Raw genomic sequence first — 12,186 nt, 5'->3', positions numbered from 1 at the left:
CGCATGGTGGTGCTCTGCTGATCCAGGTGTGTGAAGAGCTGGTTGAAGAGCTCCTGGAAGGTGTCCCTGGTCATGCAAAAGGACTCCAGCCACTGCTTCTCATGCCAGGTGGTCTGGATAATGTACAGGCACCAGTCCTCGCTGGCCTGGCAGGCCCACAGGTGGTGGGATAGAGGCCCAGGAGCTCATGGATGGCACCAATGGTGACATCCAGGTGTATGTCATTAGTATCCATGGTGGAGTCCAGGCAGCAGCACAGGGTCTGAGAGGTAGCAGTGTGTTGGGAGGGGGCTTGGAACAGTGCAGTGAGCCAGGCCAGGCAGCCCTGCCATTCAGCAGGGCCACCAGGGCCAACACTGACTTGTGCCAGGTAACAGTCACCACAGTGGGCCAGCACAGCAAGCAGGGTGGCCAGCAGGAACCCATGGCAGTGGACATTACTCCCAGGGACTCAGGGTGGAACAGCCATAAAGTGAGCAGAGAATTTGGTGACAGCCACAGCATGCTGGCACTGCCTTGCAGGTGGCTATGGGGCAGGAAGGCAGGTGGACAGGGAGCAGGGCTAGCTTTAAAGATGGCCGCCAGCCATAGGCAGGTGCAGCCAGAGCCTCCAGCTCCCCCTTGCTGCTGCAGGGGCCCAGTGCAGGATTGAAGGGGAGCAGGAGCAAACTATTGTCATGAGCAGCAAATCTACTCCCAAATGGTCACATGTGTAGATGCCTACCATGGGTGAGTTTACTCCAAAGTAAATTACTCTGGAGTAAACCCATCCAGGAGCATTTGCACATGTAGACATACCCAGTGAAGAAATAACTGATAATGGATGGCTCTTCTGCAGAAAAGGATATAATGAGATTCAGCTGGAGCTCAGAAGATTTGGAGTAGAAATAAAAGTCAAGAATTAGCCAATAGAAATAGTGCAAGTCATACATAAGCATAAGTAGCCATTGGAGCAATTTACCTATAGACATGGCAGTCTCCTTCACTTGAATCTGTTATGTCAAGACTGGATGTTTTTCTAAAAGATATCTGATAGCTTGAAGTGAAATTATGGTTTGATGTAGGAATTGTTTTTATGGATTATCATGTGTTATCCCTTCCCTTAAAATGTATGCAACTATGAAGCAAAGGCCATGACAATGTCTGGAGTTGCATAGGGTCTTTTATTACTTAACAGGGTGCCATAGTCCAGCATTTCTAAACAAGTTTTTATCATTGTGATCATATAACACTCAAAAGAAACCCTCTCAAATGAAGCTAACAGACTGATATTCACACAGTTTTGCAGTTCTATCTTTGTTCCTAAAGTGGTCAAAACAGATGCCACCAAATATTTAGAGGGTGGAGTCAAAACATGAATTGCTTGTACTATATCCAAGTACTGTGTGACTACTGCTGCTCTGAGTCCACTGAGTTATTTGTCACAGACTTAGAAGGCAAGGATAACACCTGCGGGGAGTTTCAATCTTCACAATGCTGTTGGGTCCTACAGTGTACATCACCTCATCTTCATCCACTCCTGGAGGCAAACTGATCTCCTTAGTAATGTTTTTGTAGTTGTATTCCTTTCCTCTTAGGGTCCTATATTCCTCTTCATGTTCAGCTAGTAATTTAACTTTCCCATCTTTCACCTTTACTGTAACTTCCTCTGGGTCAAAACCTTTAACATCCATCAAAGCTAAAAGCTTATGATCATGGCATGAGCTCAACATCCTATTAATTCTTCTTCGCTCACTACAATAAATAAAAAAACATGAATAAGAATATCATCTTTCAGTTCAAGTGCTTAAAAAAGATTAATGGAATAAACAGCAAGAATAGGAACACATTCATCTGAGGGCAAGGAAGGAAATATAAAATAAGAGAATCTATTCTCATATGTATACTGAAGCATACTACTTGTGTCACCATCAATGAGCGTGCTGTTACCTTTGTGCAGTCTTAGAATGAGGAGGCTCTGAAGGGGAAGAGGTTCATGTCACCTTAGCATATCACTCCCCACCATCAAATGGCTATTTAAAGTGAATTGCATTTTCTACTGAGTACTCTTGTTTCAAATGATCTATGTACAGGTTTGGCAGTGAAAGAAAAGTGGCAGTAAAAAAAAAGGGCCTCCTTGCAATGCTCCTGGATGGAGGGTAACTGGGTCGTTACAACTATTTCTTATTGAAATTATTTCTTACAGCAGGACTGTCCAACTTCTAGGCAGCCATAGGATGTTTAACCCTCAGGTTCCACCAAGGTGAGCCATGGTCACCTGGGGCCACCCACCCCATGGATGCCCTGCACCATGGCACTGTACCCATGACTACACTGCACCCACGACTACACTGCACACCTGCACCACTCCCCACTGCTGTACCCTGTGCCATAACCCCCTTTACCACAGGACCTCAACCTCCCCTGCTGTTTCACTGTGTAACCCTTAGCCTCAACATCAGCTCTTCTCACTACCACAGTGCCCCATCCCTGGGGTGGGGGAAGGAAGCGACAGCCGATGAGGGAAGGGGAGCCCAGAGACTCTGGCTTCTAGTGCCTGGGCAATGAGGAAAGAGGCAGCTGGGCAGGAGCCTTGGACCACAACTTAACTCCTTGCAGAACACATGTAGCCTATGAGTTGGGCCACTAGTTAGGCAGCCCTGTTGTACACTATGAAATAAACTCTAAGCATCTAGAAGAATGACTCTTGTTTGAACCATTTTCAAAATGCTCAGTAGAAGAATCCAGCCTCAACTGTAACAGACAGAATGGGACATAAGCTACCATCTTAAAAAGATATTTGTGATTGAGAGAATACATAAATATTACATACATAGACAGGGCCAATAAAATAGTAGTTTACACCAGGGCCCTGGTAGATGTTATATATATTGTGGGCTATATGTGAGTTTCCTACAACAAATCATAACATACCAAATGTTAAAGGAATTTGTCCCAAGATAAAGATGGGCAATCTACCACAAAAAAATGGTCAATACATTACAAAGAAGTTGCTGTTTGAAAGACAAATTTAACATGTGACTAGGTCTTAGACCCCCATGATCCCACATTGCTTTGCTCTCACTCTCTGACTCCCATGAAAGGAGGGAGAGCAGATGATTCCTTGATAGCCCACCCAACAAACTTTGTGGCACTACAAAAATAATGTGTATCAGGGTCTCTAGTCTCTTCCAACTCCAGGACTGTTAAGAGTGCTTTATGCCTCAAAATGTGTCCAACAACTTTCCCAACTATACAGCTGGTCCAACAGAAGATATCTTTTTTTTTTTCAAAAACCAACCCTTGCCTCTTGTACATTTTCTGGAACATTATGGCTACAACAACACTTCAACCATACTATTTTTACTATGCATGGTTAAGATAACTTTTCAAAACTTTGTGCTAAGTTGAATTATCTTTCTTGCTCCATGAGAACTCATGAGTTCTCTGCTTTCGCCTCCTTGGACATTCTTTCAAGTCACTTAGGAATGGTTGATCTTAGATGAATAAAAGTTGGGGAGAAGGACCATGGTGACTGGAAAGTTATAGCATCAATATGATTATTCTAGACTGACAAGCTGAAACCCTTTTTTTGAGTGACTTTAGATCAAAGCAGCATGAGCAGATACATGATGAAAATGAAGCCAATTTAATAAACAGTGTGGCAAGGCTTAACAATAAAGACCTAATACTCTGGAAAAATGTTTCATTGGAACTATTAGATCAGATCCTGAAGTCCCTTCTCTGTGTTTACTTTGGTAAAACTCCTGTTAACTTCATTGGTTCTTGCTTGAGTAAAGACTTCACAATTTGATGTTATGTACCAAATCCTAATTTTAATTATGGTAAAAATCCAGGATAACTTCACTAGTCAGCTCTATGTCACCCTGTCTTATATACAGCCTGGAAAAGGTTGTGTCTGAGTGGCAGCTACCACAATTGGAAAAGCTGTTACCTTTTAATAAGCTGAGAGTGACCCCTAGGCTATTCTGTATTACTGGGGCTGGTATAAAACTAACCCACAGACTGGGAAGCCCAATGCTAGTTTCAGTTTTATCCCTCTCCTCCAGCCTTCTTGCATCCAGTGGAAATTGAGCACAGTAGAGTTTATGGGACAATAATATGTCCTTAGTGGGTGGATCTAAATGACACATTTTACTGTGAAGTAGTGTAGTTTACTGTGCAGTAAGCATGTGTGTCTACACATGTACATGCTTACTGTGCAGTAAACCTCACTAATTGGGAGTGAATTTGCTACCTGATTGGGAGCAAATCTGTTCACAGTCAGCCAGCCACCAGGGGCAGGAGATTGCTCCACCACCAGACCCAAGGTGAAGGCTGTGTCCCCTTTCCCCGCCAGCAGGGAGCTCCAAGCTCCCTGCTTCAATATCACAAGCAGGGAGCAGGAGCTAGGAGATCCTTATCTCTCAGTGCCAGCTCCATAACCATGGTGCTGGTGCTGGGAGATCCTTATCTCCCAGCCCAGGCTCCGTAGTTGCAGGGCTCAGGCTGGGAGACTCATATATTCATAGATGTTAGGGTCGGAAGGGACCTCGATAGATCATTGAGTCTGACCCCCTGCACAGACAGGAAAGAGTCCTGGGATCAGATGACCGCAGCCAGATGCCCATCCTACCTCCTCTTGAAGACCTCCAGGGTAGGGGAGAGCACCACATCCCCTGGGAGCCCGTTCCAGACCTTGGCCACTCTAACTGTGAAGAAGTTCTTCCTAATGTCCAGTCTAAATCTGCTCTCTCCTAGCTTATGGCCATTATTTCTTGTGACTCCCAGGGGCGCCTTGGTGAGTAGAGTCTGGTAGGGCAGGGGGCTGGGACCTGCTTCACCCCTGCCAGCCCCTGAACTAGAACACAGGAGGAGCCTAAAGCTCCCCCTGGTGGCAGCAGGGGCCCATAGCAGGGCCGCAGGAAGCAGGAGCCATTTGCTGCTTTTAGCAACAAATCTACTCCTGCTTCCCTGCATGTGAGGACACCTGCCCAGGAGCATTTACTCACAAGTAGTTTACTCACAAGCAAACTGATCCCAGATCAAATGCATGTGTAGATTCACCCAGTATGTAATGAAAGTATCAAATTTTAATTAGCAAAATTTAGGCTTCAACTGCAGGCCGAATATTTGACAGAAATTAAGCGAACCATATTAAAATAACTTCTTTAATAAACACTATGAAAGAGATTTGCTCTCTTACTAACTATATTCTGCTTTGCTAAGGATTTCTTACTTACTGATTGCTTTTTTATACTTCTGTAAAAGTAAGTTTTTAACATTTATCAGAGATTCAAGGATTCTACTGATACTAGAATAATTCTGAAGCTTCACTACAAACAGCAAAAATAACACTAAGTAAATCCCTCAACACTTAATAGAGTTAACATGGATTATACTGCTATAACCTGTGGTTAAATATGATCTGTGGTTAAATCTGAGAGTCAGTGGATTCTCCCGGAGTTTGAAACAGCCTTTAAGATATTGAATGTGTTGCTTTTGAGAGTTATTGTTATAAAATCCTGTTTCTTCCCCATCTTTCCCAAGTAGTTGGATGTATGATATTTAACTTACAGGTGTTGCTGGGATAATTCTCACCGTACTTTCTAGACCATGTCCTTACACTGGTTTTCCAACTTTACAGTTCCTACTCATTTCTCAGCTGGTCTCTATTATTCTAGTTATTACACTGCTAATGTTATATTTATCCAAATCCATCCTGACTCAGAATTTAGCTGTCAATTTTTTTCCCCACAGTCCTGTTTAAAGGCTACTCAGCAGCTCAGTTACCTGGCCAGTTCTCGCTCTGCCTCTAGTTTTGCTTTAATAGCCCTTCTCTCCCAAACCGTGAGGCATGATGGTCGACAGTTCCATTCACACAGGCTGTGGGGGTATGGAGGTAATTCACAGAGGCAATGCGGATGTAGGTGTACGCTGCACAGGCAGTGAGGATGTACGTAGGTACACAGGTAACGTGAATGCAGATCCATCAGCCTCAGCTGTCTTCTCATTTCTCTGTCTGCCTTCCTCAGATCTCGCCTGGCATCTTCCAAAAAGCGACTGCACAAAGACATCCTAAAACTTTAAACCATATTAGCATACGAGTACAACTTCTGATTGTTTGCACTCGTGGGGAAAAAATTGTCTTGCAAGCGCTCTGGCCAGAAGTTGCTTTAAAAACAAACTGTAGATGCTTTGGCTGAGTTCCAGCAGGCATTTTATGACATCATCTGCCTGCAAATGTGTCACAATTCTGTAGTTGTCATGGGAACTGCAATCAGTGGTGATTTCCCAGAGAGCTATTAAATGCAAAACACCAGACTGATGGAGCATTCTGGCTGGTATTCTGAGCACACACAAGTTAGGAAATTCAAAGTTATGGATAATTTATGGTTTCCCCAGCAACTGTAACTCCCCATTGCCCATGTATGTTATTTTGTGTTCCTGTGTGTGGTGTCTGTATTTACTATATGCTTTCATAATGTGTGTGCAAAATATCAACATTATATAGATATCAAAGAAATATAAATATGGCTTTATTGATTCTTTTAAGATTTCCATCACAATATTGCATTAGTTTAGTTATAGTTCACAAACTTTTTTTTAGCATGTACGGCAGATGGATGAAAGCTGGATGAGCAGATGCAATTGCTCTGTCCTTAGTAAGGCAAAACTGAAATCTTTCCTCTTTTTTGACTCAATATTGACTCAGGCAAAATTCCCTCTGACTTAACTGTCTTCAGAGGAAGCACTGCTTCAGTAATGAGCAGGTTAAAAATATGTTCCTGGCAGACTATTTTAGTGAAAGCAACTTTGCTGACTTGCATTATTCCTCTTAAAAGTTGTTTCATTGAAGTTAACCTGCTTGATATATTTGCAATTACTTACCATACTACAGTCTTAAAAAGGAAAAGATGTAAACTCAAATGAGATGTACTGTCTATGCTGATATAAGACAATGTTATCACCTATGGATACTTTAGCCTAAACAGTAGGTAGTTGAAGGCTAATGGAAATTACAGTGTGCATATCTTCATGTGCCCATCATTACGGTATTTCAGTATCTGGAAACAAGTCTCTGGTCCTAACTGTCAGTCATACTGCAGCCCTCTGTAATCCAGTATAAAGTCAGGTACCTCCAGGCCCTACAGAATATCTCCATGATGGGTGGATTTATTAGGTAGTATAGGGAAGATATAACAGTTCTATGGCTTAAGAATATTAGCTACTTTGGGGCAGGGGAAGAAGGCATCCACTTTGGCTGGAACTGTGCACAGCTAAGTAGAAATGAAAATAGCCCTGAAGCTGCTCTAACTTAGCCCTGGAATTGAGTAGGACCCAACTGACCTAAATATTGAGGTACAGAGGTCAGGGAGCCATTTCTGTTCCTTCCCTCCAGCCCTGTACTAAGTAAATCTAGATCATAACTGAGAAGTGTAACTCAGGCGGTGCTCCAAGAGCCGCACGAACAGAGCGCGCAAACAGGCGCGGTCTGTAAGAGCGCGCCGGCGTTTGCGCCGGCGGGTGAGCAGGCGGGGCCCAGAGGCTGACCCCTGCTCTGCTAGTAAGGGCAGCAACTCCTGCGATGGTGTCGACACGGAGTTCTGCCTGGGCCCCTGCATGGGGGGCGCGGCCTTCCCGGGGCTTGTCCGAGGCCTCCACCCAGACGGAGCCCTTGGGGGGGCTGCCATCCTCCAACCCCCTGGCCTGCGGGAACTGCCCGGCAAGGTCTGAGGGGGCAGGGACTGGGGACTCCTGCACCTGTCCTGTAGGTATCCACCTTAGGACCCTGGAGGAACGGGTGCGGGAGCTCCTGGAGGAGGTTAGCAGGCTGAGGGGAATCCGTGAGGCAGAGGAGGAAATTGATAGGTATTTTCTTTCTCTGCAGGGTGGTATGACAGAGGAGAGGGCAGCCCGGGATGAGCTCTCCACTGCTGAGTGGCAGACGGTCTCCCGCGCCAGGGCTATTAACCATGTTGCGGCACCAGTTCCTCCTGTCCATCTGGAGAACAGATATGAGGTCCTGGCAGCCCTGGAGGAGGAGGGAGCAGTGGAAGATACCAGGGAGGAGACTTTGCGCACACAATGTCCTGTGCGGGCGGCGGGAGTCAAGAGGCCTAAGAGGAGGAAGCGTCGCGTCATCGTGATTGGTGACTCCATCCTGAGAGGTACGGAGGGCCCCATCTGTCACCAGGATCCCTCAGCACGTGAGGTCTACTGCCTGCCCGGAGCGAAGATTCAGGATGTGAAGGGGATGCTCCAGTCCATCATCCAGCCCACCGATTATTACCCCATGGTCCTTGTCCATGTGGGTACTAACGATGCGGCCAGGAGAGTCCCTGATCGCCTGATGGAGGACTACCATGCTCTGGGAGGTGTGCTGAGGGAGATGGGCGCACAGGCGGTCTTCTCTTCCATCCTGCCAGTGAGCGGTCGAGGCAGACGCCACGAGATGTGCATAGCGGAGACCAACTGGAGGCTACAGGAATGGTGCTTCGAGGCGGGCTTTGGCTTCCTCAGCCATGACCGGCACATCGTGATGAGAGACATGCTGGGATGGGATGGGCTCCACCTTTCCCCTAAAGGTAAGCGTGTGTTCTCTTCCAGGTTGGTGAACCTCCTTCGGCGGGCTTTAAACTAGGCTCGTCGGGGGAGGGGGAAGATGAGGGCGGAGGAGACAATGAACTACCAGGCCCAGCAACAGCCAGCGAGCCCAGACCAATGGTCAAAAGGGAGAAACAGGTAAGTGATGGGGGACAGGGCATTGCTGAGACTAGGGGGTCAGTAGGCACAACCGTTGGAGGCCTCAAATGCCTCTACACGAATGCTCGAAGTATGGGGAAGAAGCAGGAGGAACTCGCCCTCCTCCTAGCTGTCACCAGCCCTGACATAGTAGGGATCACAGAAACGTGGTGGGACTCATCGCATGACTGGGCGGTGAGTGTCAAGGGCTATAGGCTATACAGGAGGGACAGGATAGGAAGGAAAGGTGGAGCAGTAGCACTCTACATCAAGGAGGAATATACTTCCTCGTTAATTAGCAAGGGGGTAGAGGGGGGGCACTCTGAGGTGCTCTGGGTTAGAGTAAAAGGCAGTCCAGGGGAGAGAGACTTAACGGTGGGAGTCTACTATAGACCTCCCAACCAGGGAGAAGAGCTCGACCAGGAATTCTTAGGTCAGCTCACAGAGGCAGTGAGGGCTAAGGATGTGGTCATCATGGGGGACCTGAACTTCCCAGACATCTGCTGGGAGGAGCAGTCAGCCAAGTCTGATCGCTCACGTCGGTTCTTAGCCAGAGTGCAGGACCTCCATCTAACCCAGGAGGTGCACAGCCCCACCAGGAGAGACGCCTTGTTGGACCTGGTGCTGGCCACGGGTGATGACCTGGTGAGGGGGCTGCGGGTGATGGGCCACCTGGGAGACAGTGATCATCGCTTGCTGGAATTCACCATCCAGCGTAAGGTGACAAAGGGCTGCAGCAAGGCAACAGCCCTAGACTTTAGGAGGGCTGACTTCAACAAGCTAAGGAGGATCGTTGGGGAAGCGCTGAGGACCCAGAGGGGAAGGGAATCAGATGTCGAAGGTGAGTGGTTGCTCCTTAAGGAGACGATCCTCCATGCCCAAAGGCAGGTAATCCCAACAAGGGTCAAAGGGAGCAGGAGGGCACATAAACCCCCATGGCTCACTAAGACCATCCGGGAATGTCTCCTTGCTAAAAGGGAGGCATACACCCAATGGAGAGATGGGGTCATCACCAAGAAGGACTATGTTACAGTCGCCCAAGGATGTAGGGGGGCAGTCAGGAGGGCCAAGGCAGAGATGGAGATAGGACTAGCTTCCCGGATTAAGGACAATAAGAAGTCCTTCTTCAAATACATAGGGGGTAAAAAGAGGGTCCCGGGTAATGTGGGGCCCCTGCAGGACACGATGGGCAACTTAGTCATCACGCCAGATGACAAAGCTAACATATTTAACGATTTCTTTGCCTCCGTCTTCCTAAGTAGGGACCAGTCCAGCCACCTCCCTGCTGGGCCCCCCTCGGGCCCCGGGAGAGACATGCCTGGGCCAGGGGTTAGCGAGGAGTTAGTTAGGGTACTTCTGGAGAGGATGGACGTGTTCAAGTCCGCTGGTCCGGACGATCTTCACCCTAGGGTTCTACAGGAACTGGCCGAGGTCATTGCGGGACCCCTGGTGCGACTCTATGAGCACTTGTGGTGCTCTGGTGAGGTGCCGGAGGACTGGAAGAGGGCCAATGTGGTCCCTATCTTCAAAAAGGGAAAAAAAGAGGACCCGGGAAATTACAGGCCAGTTAGTCTTACCTCAATCCCGGGTAAGCTCTTTGAAAAAATTATCCTGGCACACATCCAGGAGGGCCTTGCGGGGGAATGCATGCTCAGGGGCAACCAACATGGGTTCATCAGTGGCAGGTCTTGTCAGACCAACCTGGTGGCCTTTTACGATCAGGTCACCAAATCATTAGACGCAGGGGTTGCTGTGGATGTAGTCTTTCTGGACTTCCGGAAGGCTTTCGACACTGTCTCTCACCCTGTCCTCATCAAAAAGCTGGGAGACTGTGGTGTCGATGCCCACACGGTCAAATGGGTCGCCAACTGGTTGGAGGGCCGCACCCAGAGGGTGGTAGTGGATGGGTTCTTCTCGACCTGGAAGGACGTGGGCAGTGGGGTTCCGCAGGGCTCGGTCCTCGGGCCCGCACTGTTCAACATCTTCATCAGTGACTTGGATGACGGGGTAGAAAGCACCCTGTTCAAGTTTGCTGATGACACTAAGATGTGGGGGGATGTGGGTGCACTAGAAGGGTGCAATAGGATACAAGCTGACCTTGACAGGTTGCAACGGTGGGCGGATGAGAATAGGATGGGGTTTAACACTGATAAGTGCAAGGTGTTGCACATGGGGAGGAAGAACCGGCACCACACTTACAGGTTGGGGAACTCCCCTCTTGCCAGCACGGAGACGGAAAAGGATCTTGGAGTCGTCATTGACTCCACGATGAACATGGGCCGGCAGTGTGGGGAGGCAGTCAAGAAGGCCAACCGTACCCTGTCATGCATCCACAGATGCATCTCGAGCAGGTCCAGGGAGGTGATCCTCCCCCTCTATGCGGCACTGGTCAGGCCGCAGCTGGAGTACTGCGTCCAGTTCTGGGCGCCACACTTCAAGAGGGACGTGGACGATATGGAAAGAGTTCAGAGGAGGGCCACTCATATGATCAGGGGTCAGCAGGGCAGGCCTTATGAGGAGAGGCTACGGGACCTGAACCTGTTTAGCCTCCACAAGAGAAGGTTAAGGGGGGACCTTGTGGCCTGCTACAAACTGGTCAGGGGGGATCAGCAGGTATTGGGTGAGTCCCTGTTCCCCCGTGCGCTGCCAGGAGTGACCAGGAATAACGGTCACAAGCTGGCGGAGGGTAAGTTTAGATTAGATATTAGGAGGCGCTACTTCACAGTCAGGGCGGCTAGGGCCTGGAGCCAGCTTCCAGGGGAAGTGGTTTCATAGTTTCATAGTAGCTAGAGTCGGAAGGGACCTAGGTAGATCATCTAGTCCGACCCCCTGCCTTAGCAGGTGCAGGCTCCTAGCCTGGGGATTTTTAAAAGGAAGTTAGATGAGCACCTTGCCTGGGTCATCTGACCCCGGTGCTCTTTCCTGCCAAGGCAGGGGGTCGGACTAGATGATCTACCTAGGTCCCTTCCGACTCTAGCTACTATGAAACTAAGAGGTACCCCCTCTCCAACTGAAGGGATCAGAGCAGGTGCACAAGCGCTGTGGGAGGTGTAGGAACCCTTCTTCCCCTATAGAGCAGAGCCAGACCACCAATGGGGACTTAACCATTTACCTTTTAATGAGAAAACAGTAGTGGGAATATAACATGTACAAACCAGGGGGTACTGGGGACACTACAATGCCCTGAGGGGGCAGGATTCAATAAAGGTTAGGCATTTACATTTGTTCACATATTCATCCAGTTGACAAAAGACAGGTTTAACAAAATATAGAACACAAAAAGCACAGTAAATAATACTGGTTGGCAAAATATAAAATGCACAAAATACAAAAAATCAAATAACAAGAAATATAGGGCCTAGGTACCTGGAGGGGGGAAAGAAGGAAAACACAATGACCCCCTTCCACTGCAACAAGAATTTCTCACTGTAACTTCATTCACTCTGATTTAATTCAGCTGGG

At 48.0% G+C, this 12,186-nt stretch overlaps 1 protein-coding gene across 1 annotated transcript; it reads right to left on the bottom strand.

The window, feature by feature from the left end:
• Positions 1 to 1,421: 1,421 nt before the first annotated feature.
• Positions 1,422 to 6,056, bottom strand: ODF1 (outer dense fiber of sperm tails 1). The gene is made up of 2 exons (XM_090037363.1): positions 5,773 to 6,056; positions 1,422 to 1,734 (listed from the first exon to the last, which is right to left on the bottom strand). Exons 1-2 carry the CDS (start codon positions 6,054 to 6,056, stop codon positions 1,422 to 1,424), a joined length of 597 nt encoding a protein of 198 aa, XP_089893489.1.
• Positions 6,057 to 12,186: the final 6,130 nt, after the last annotated feature.

Source organism: Crocodylus siamensis, chromosome 3, assembly GCF_052110815.1.
Source record: "Crocodylus siamensis isolate JL-2025a chromosome 3, ASM5211081v1, whole genome shotgun sequence".
In the NCBI taxonomy this organism is placed as follows: domain Eukaryota; kingdom Metazoa; phylum Chordata; order Crocodylia; family Crocodylidae; genus Crocodylus; species Crocodylus siamensis.
Note: the sequence above shows the minus strand (reverse complement) of the source record. Positions and strands in the feature narration are given on the sequence as shown.

What these genes read in the sequence shown, in the direction of transcription:
- ODF1 (XM_090037363.1), bottom strand. Translation starts at nt 6,056, where the DNA reads ATGTCTTTGTGCAGTCGCTTTTTGGAAGATGCCAGGCGAGATCTGAGG. An exon ending in GCAGAGCGAGAACTGGCCAG is followed by an intron (nt 1,735 to 5,772) that starts GTAACTGAGCTG and finishes TATTTATTGTAG; the next exon opens with TGAGCGAAGAAGAATTAATA.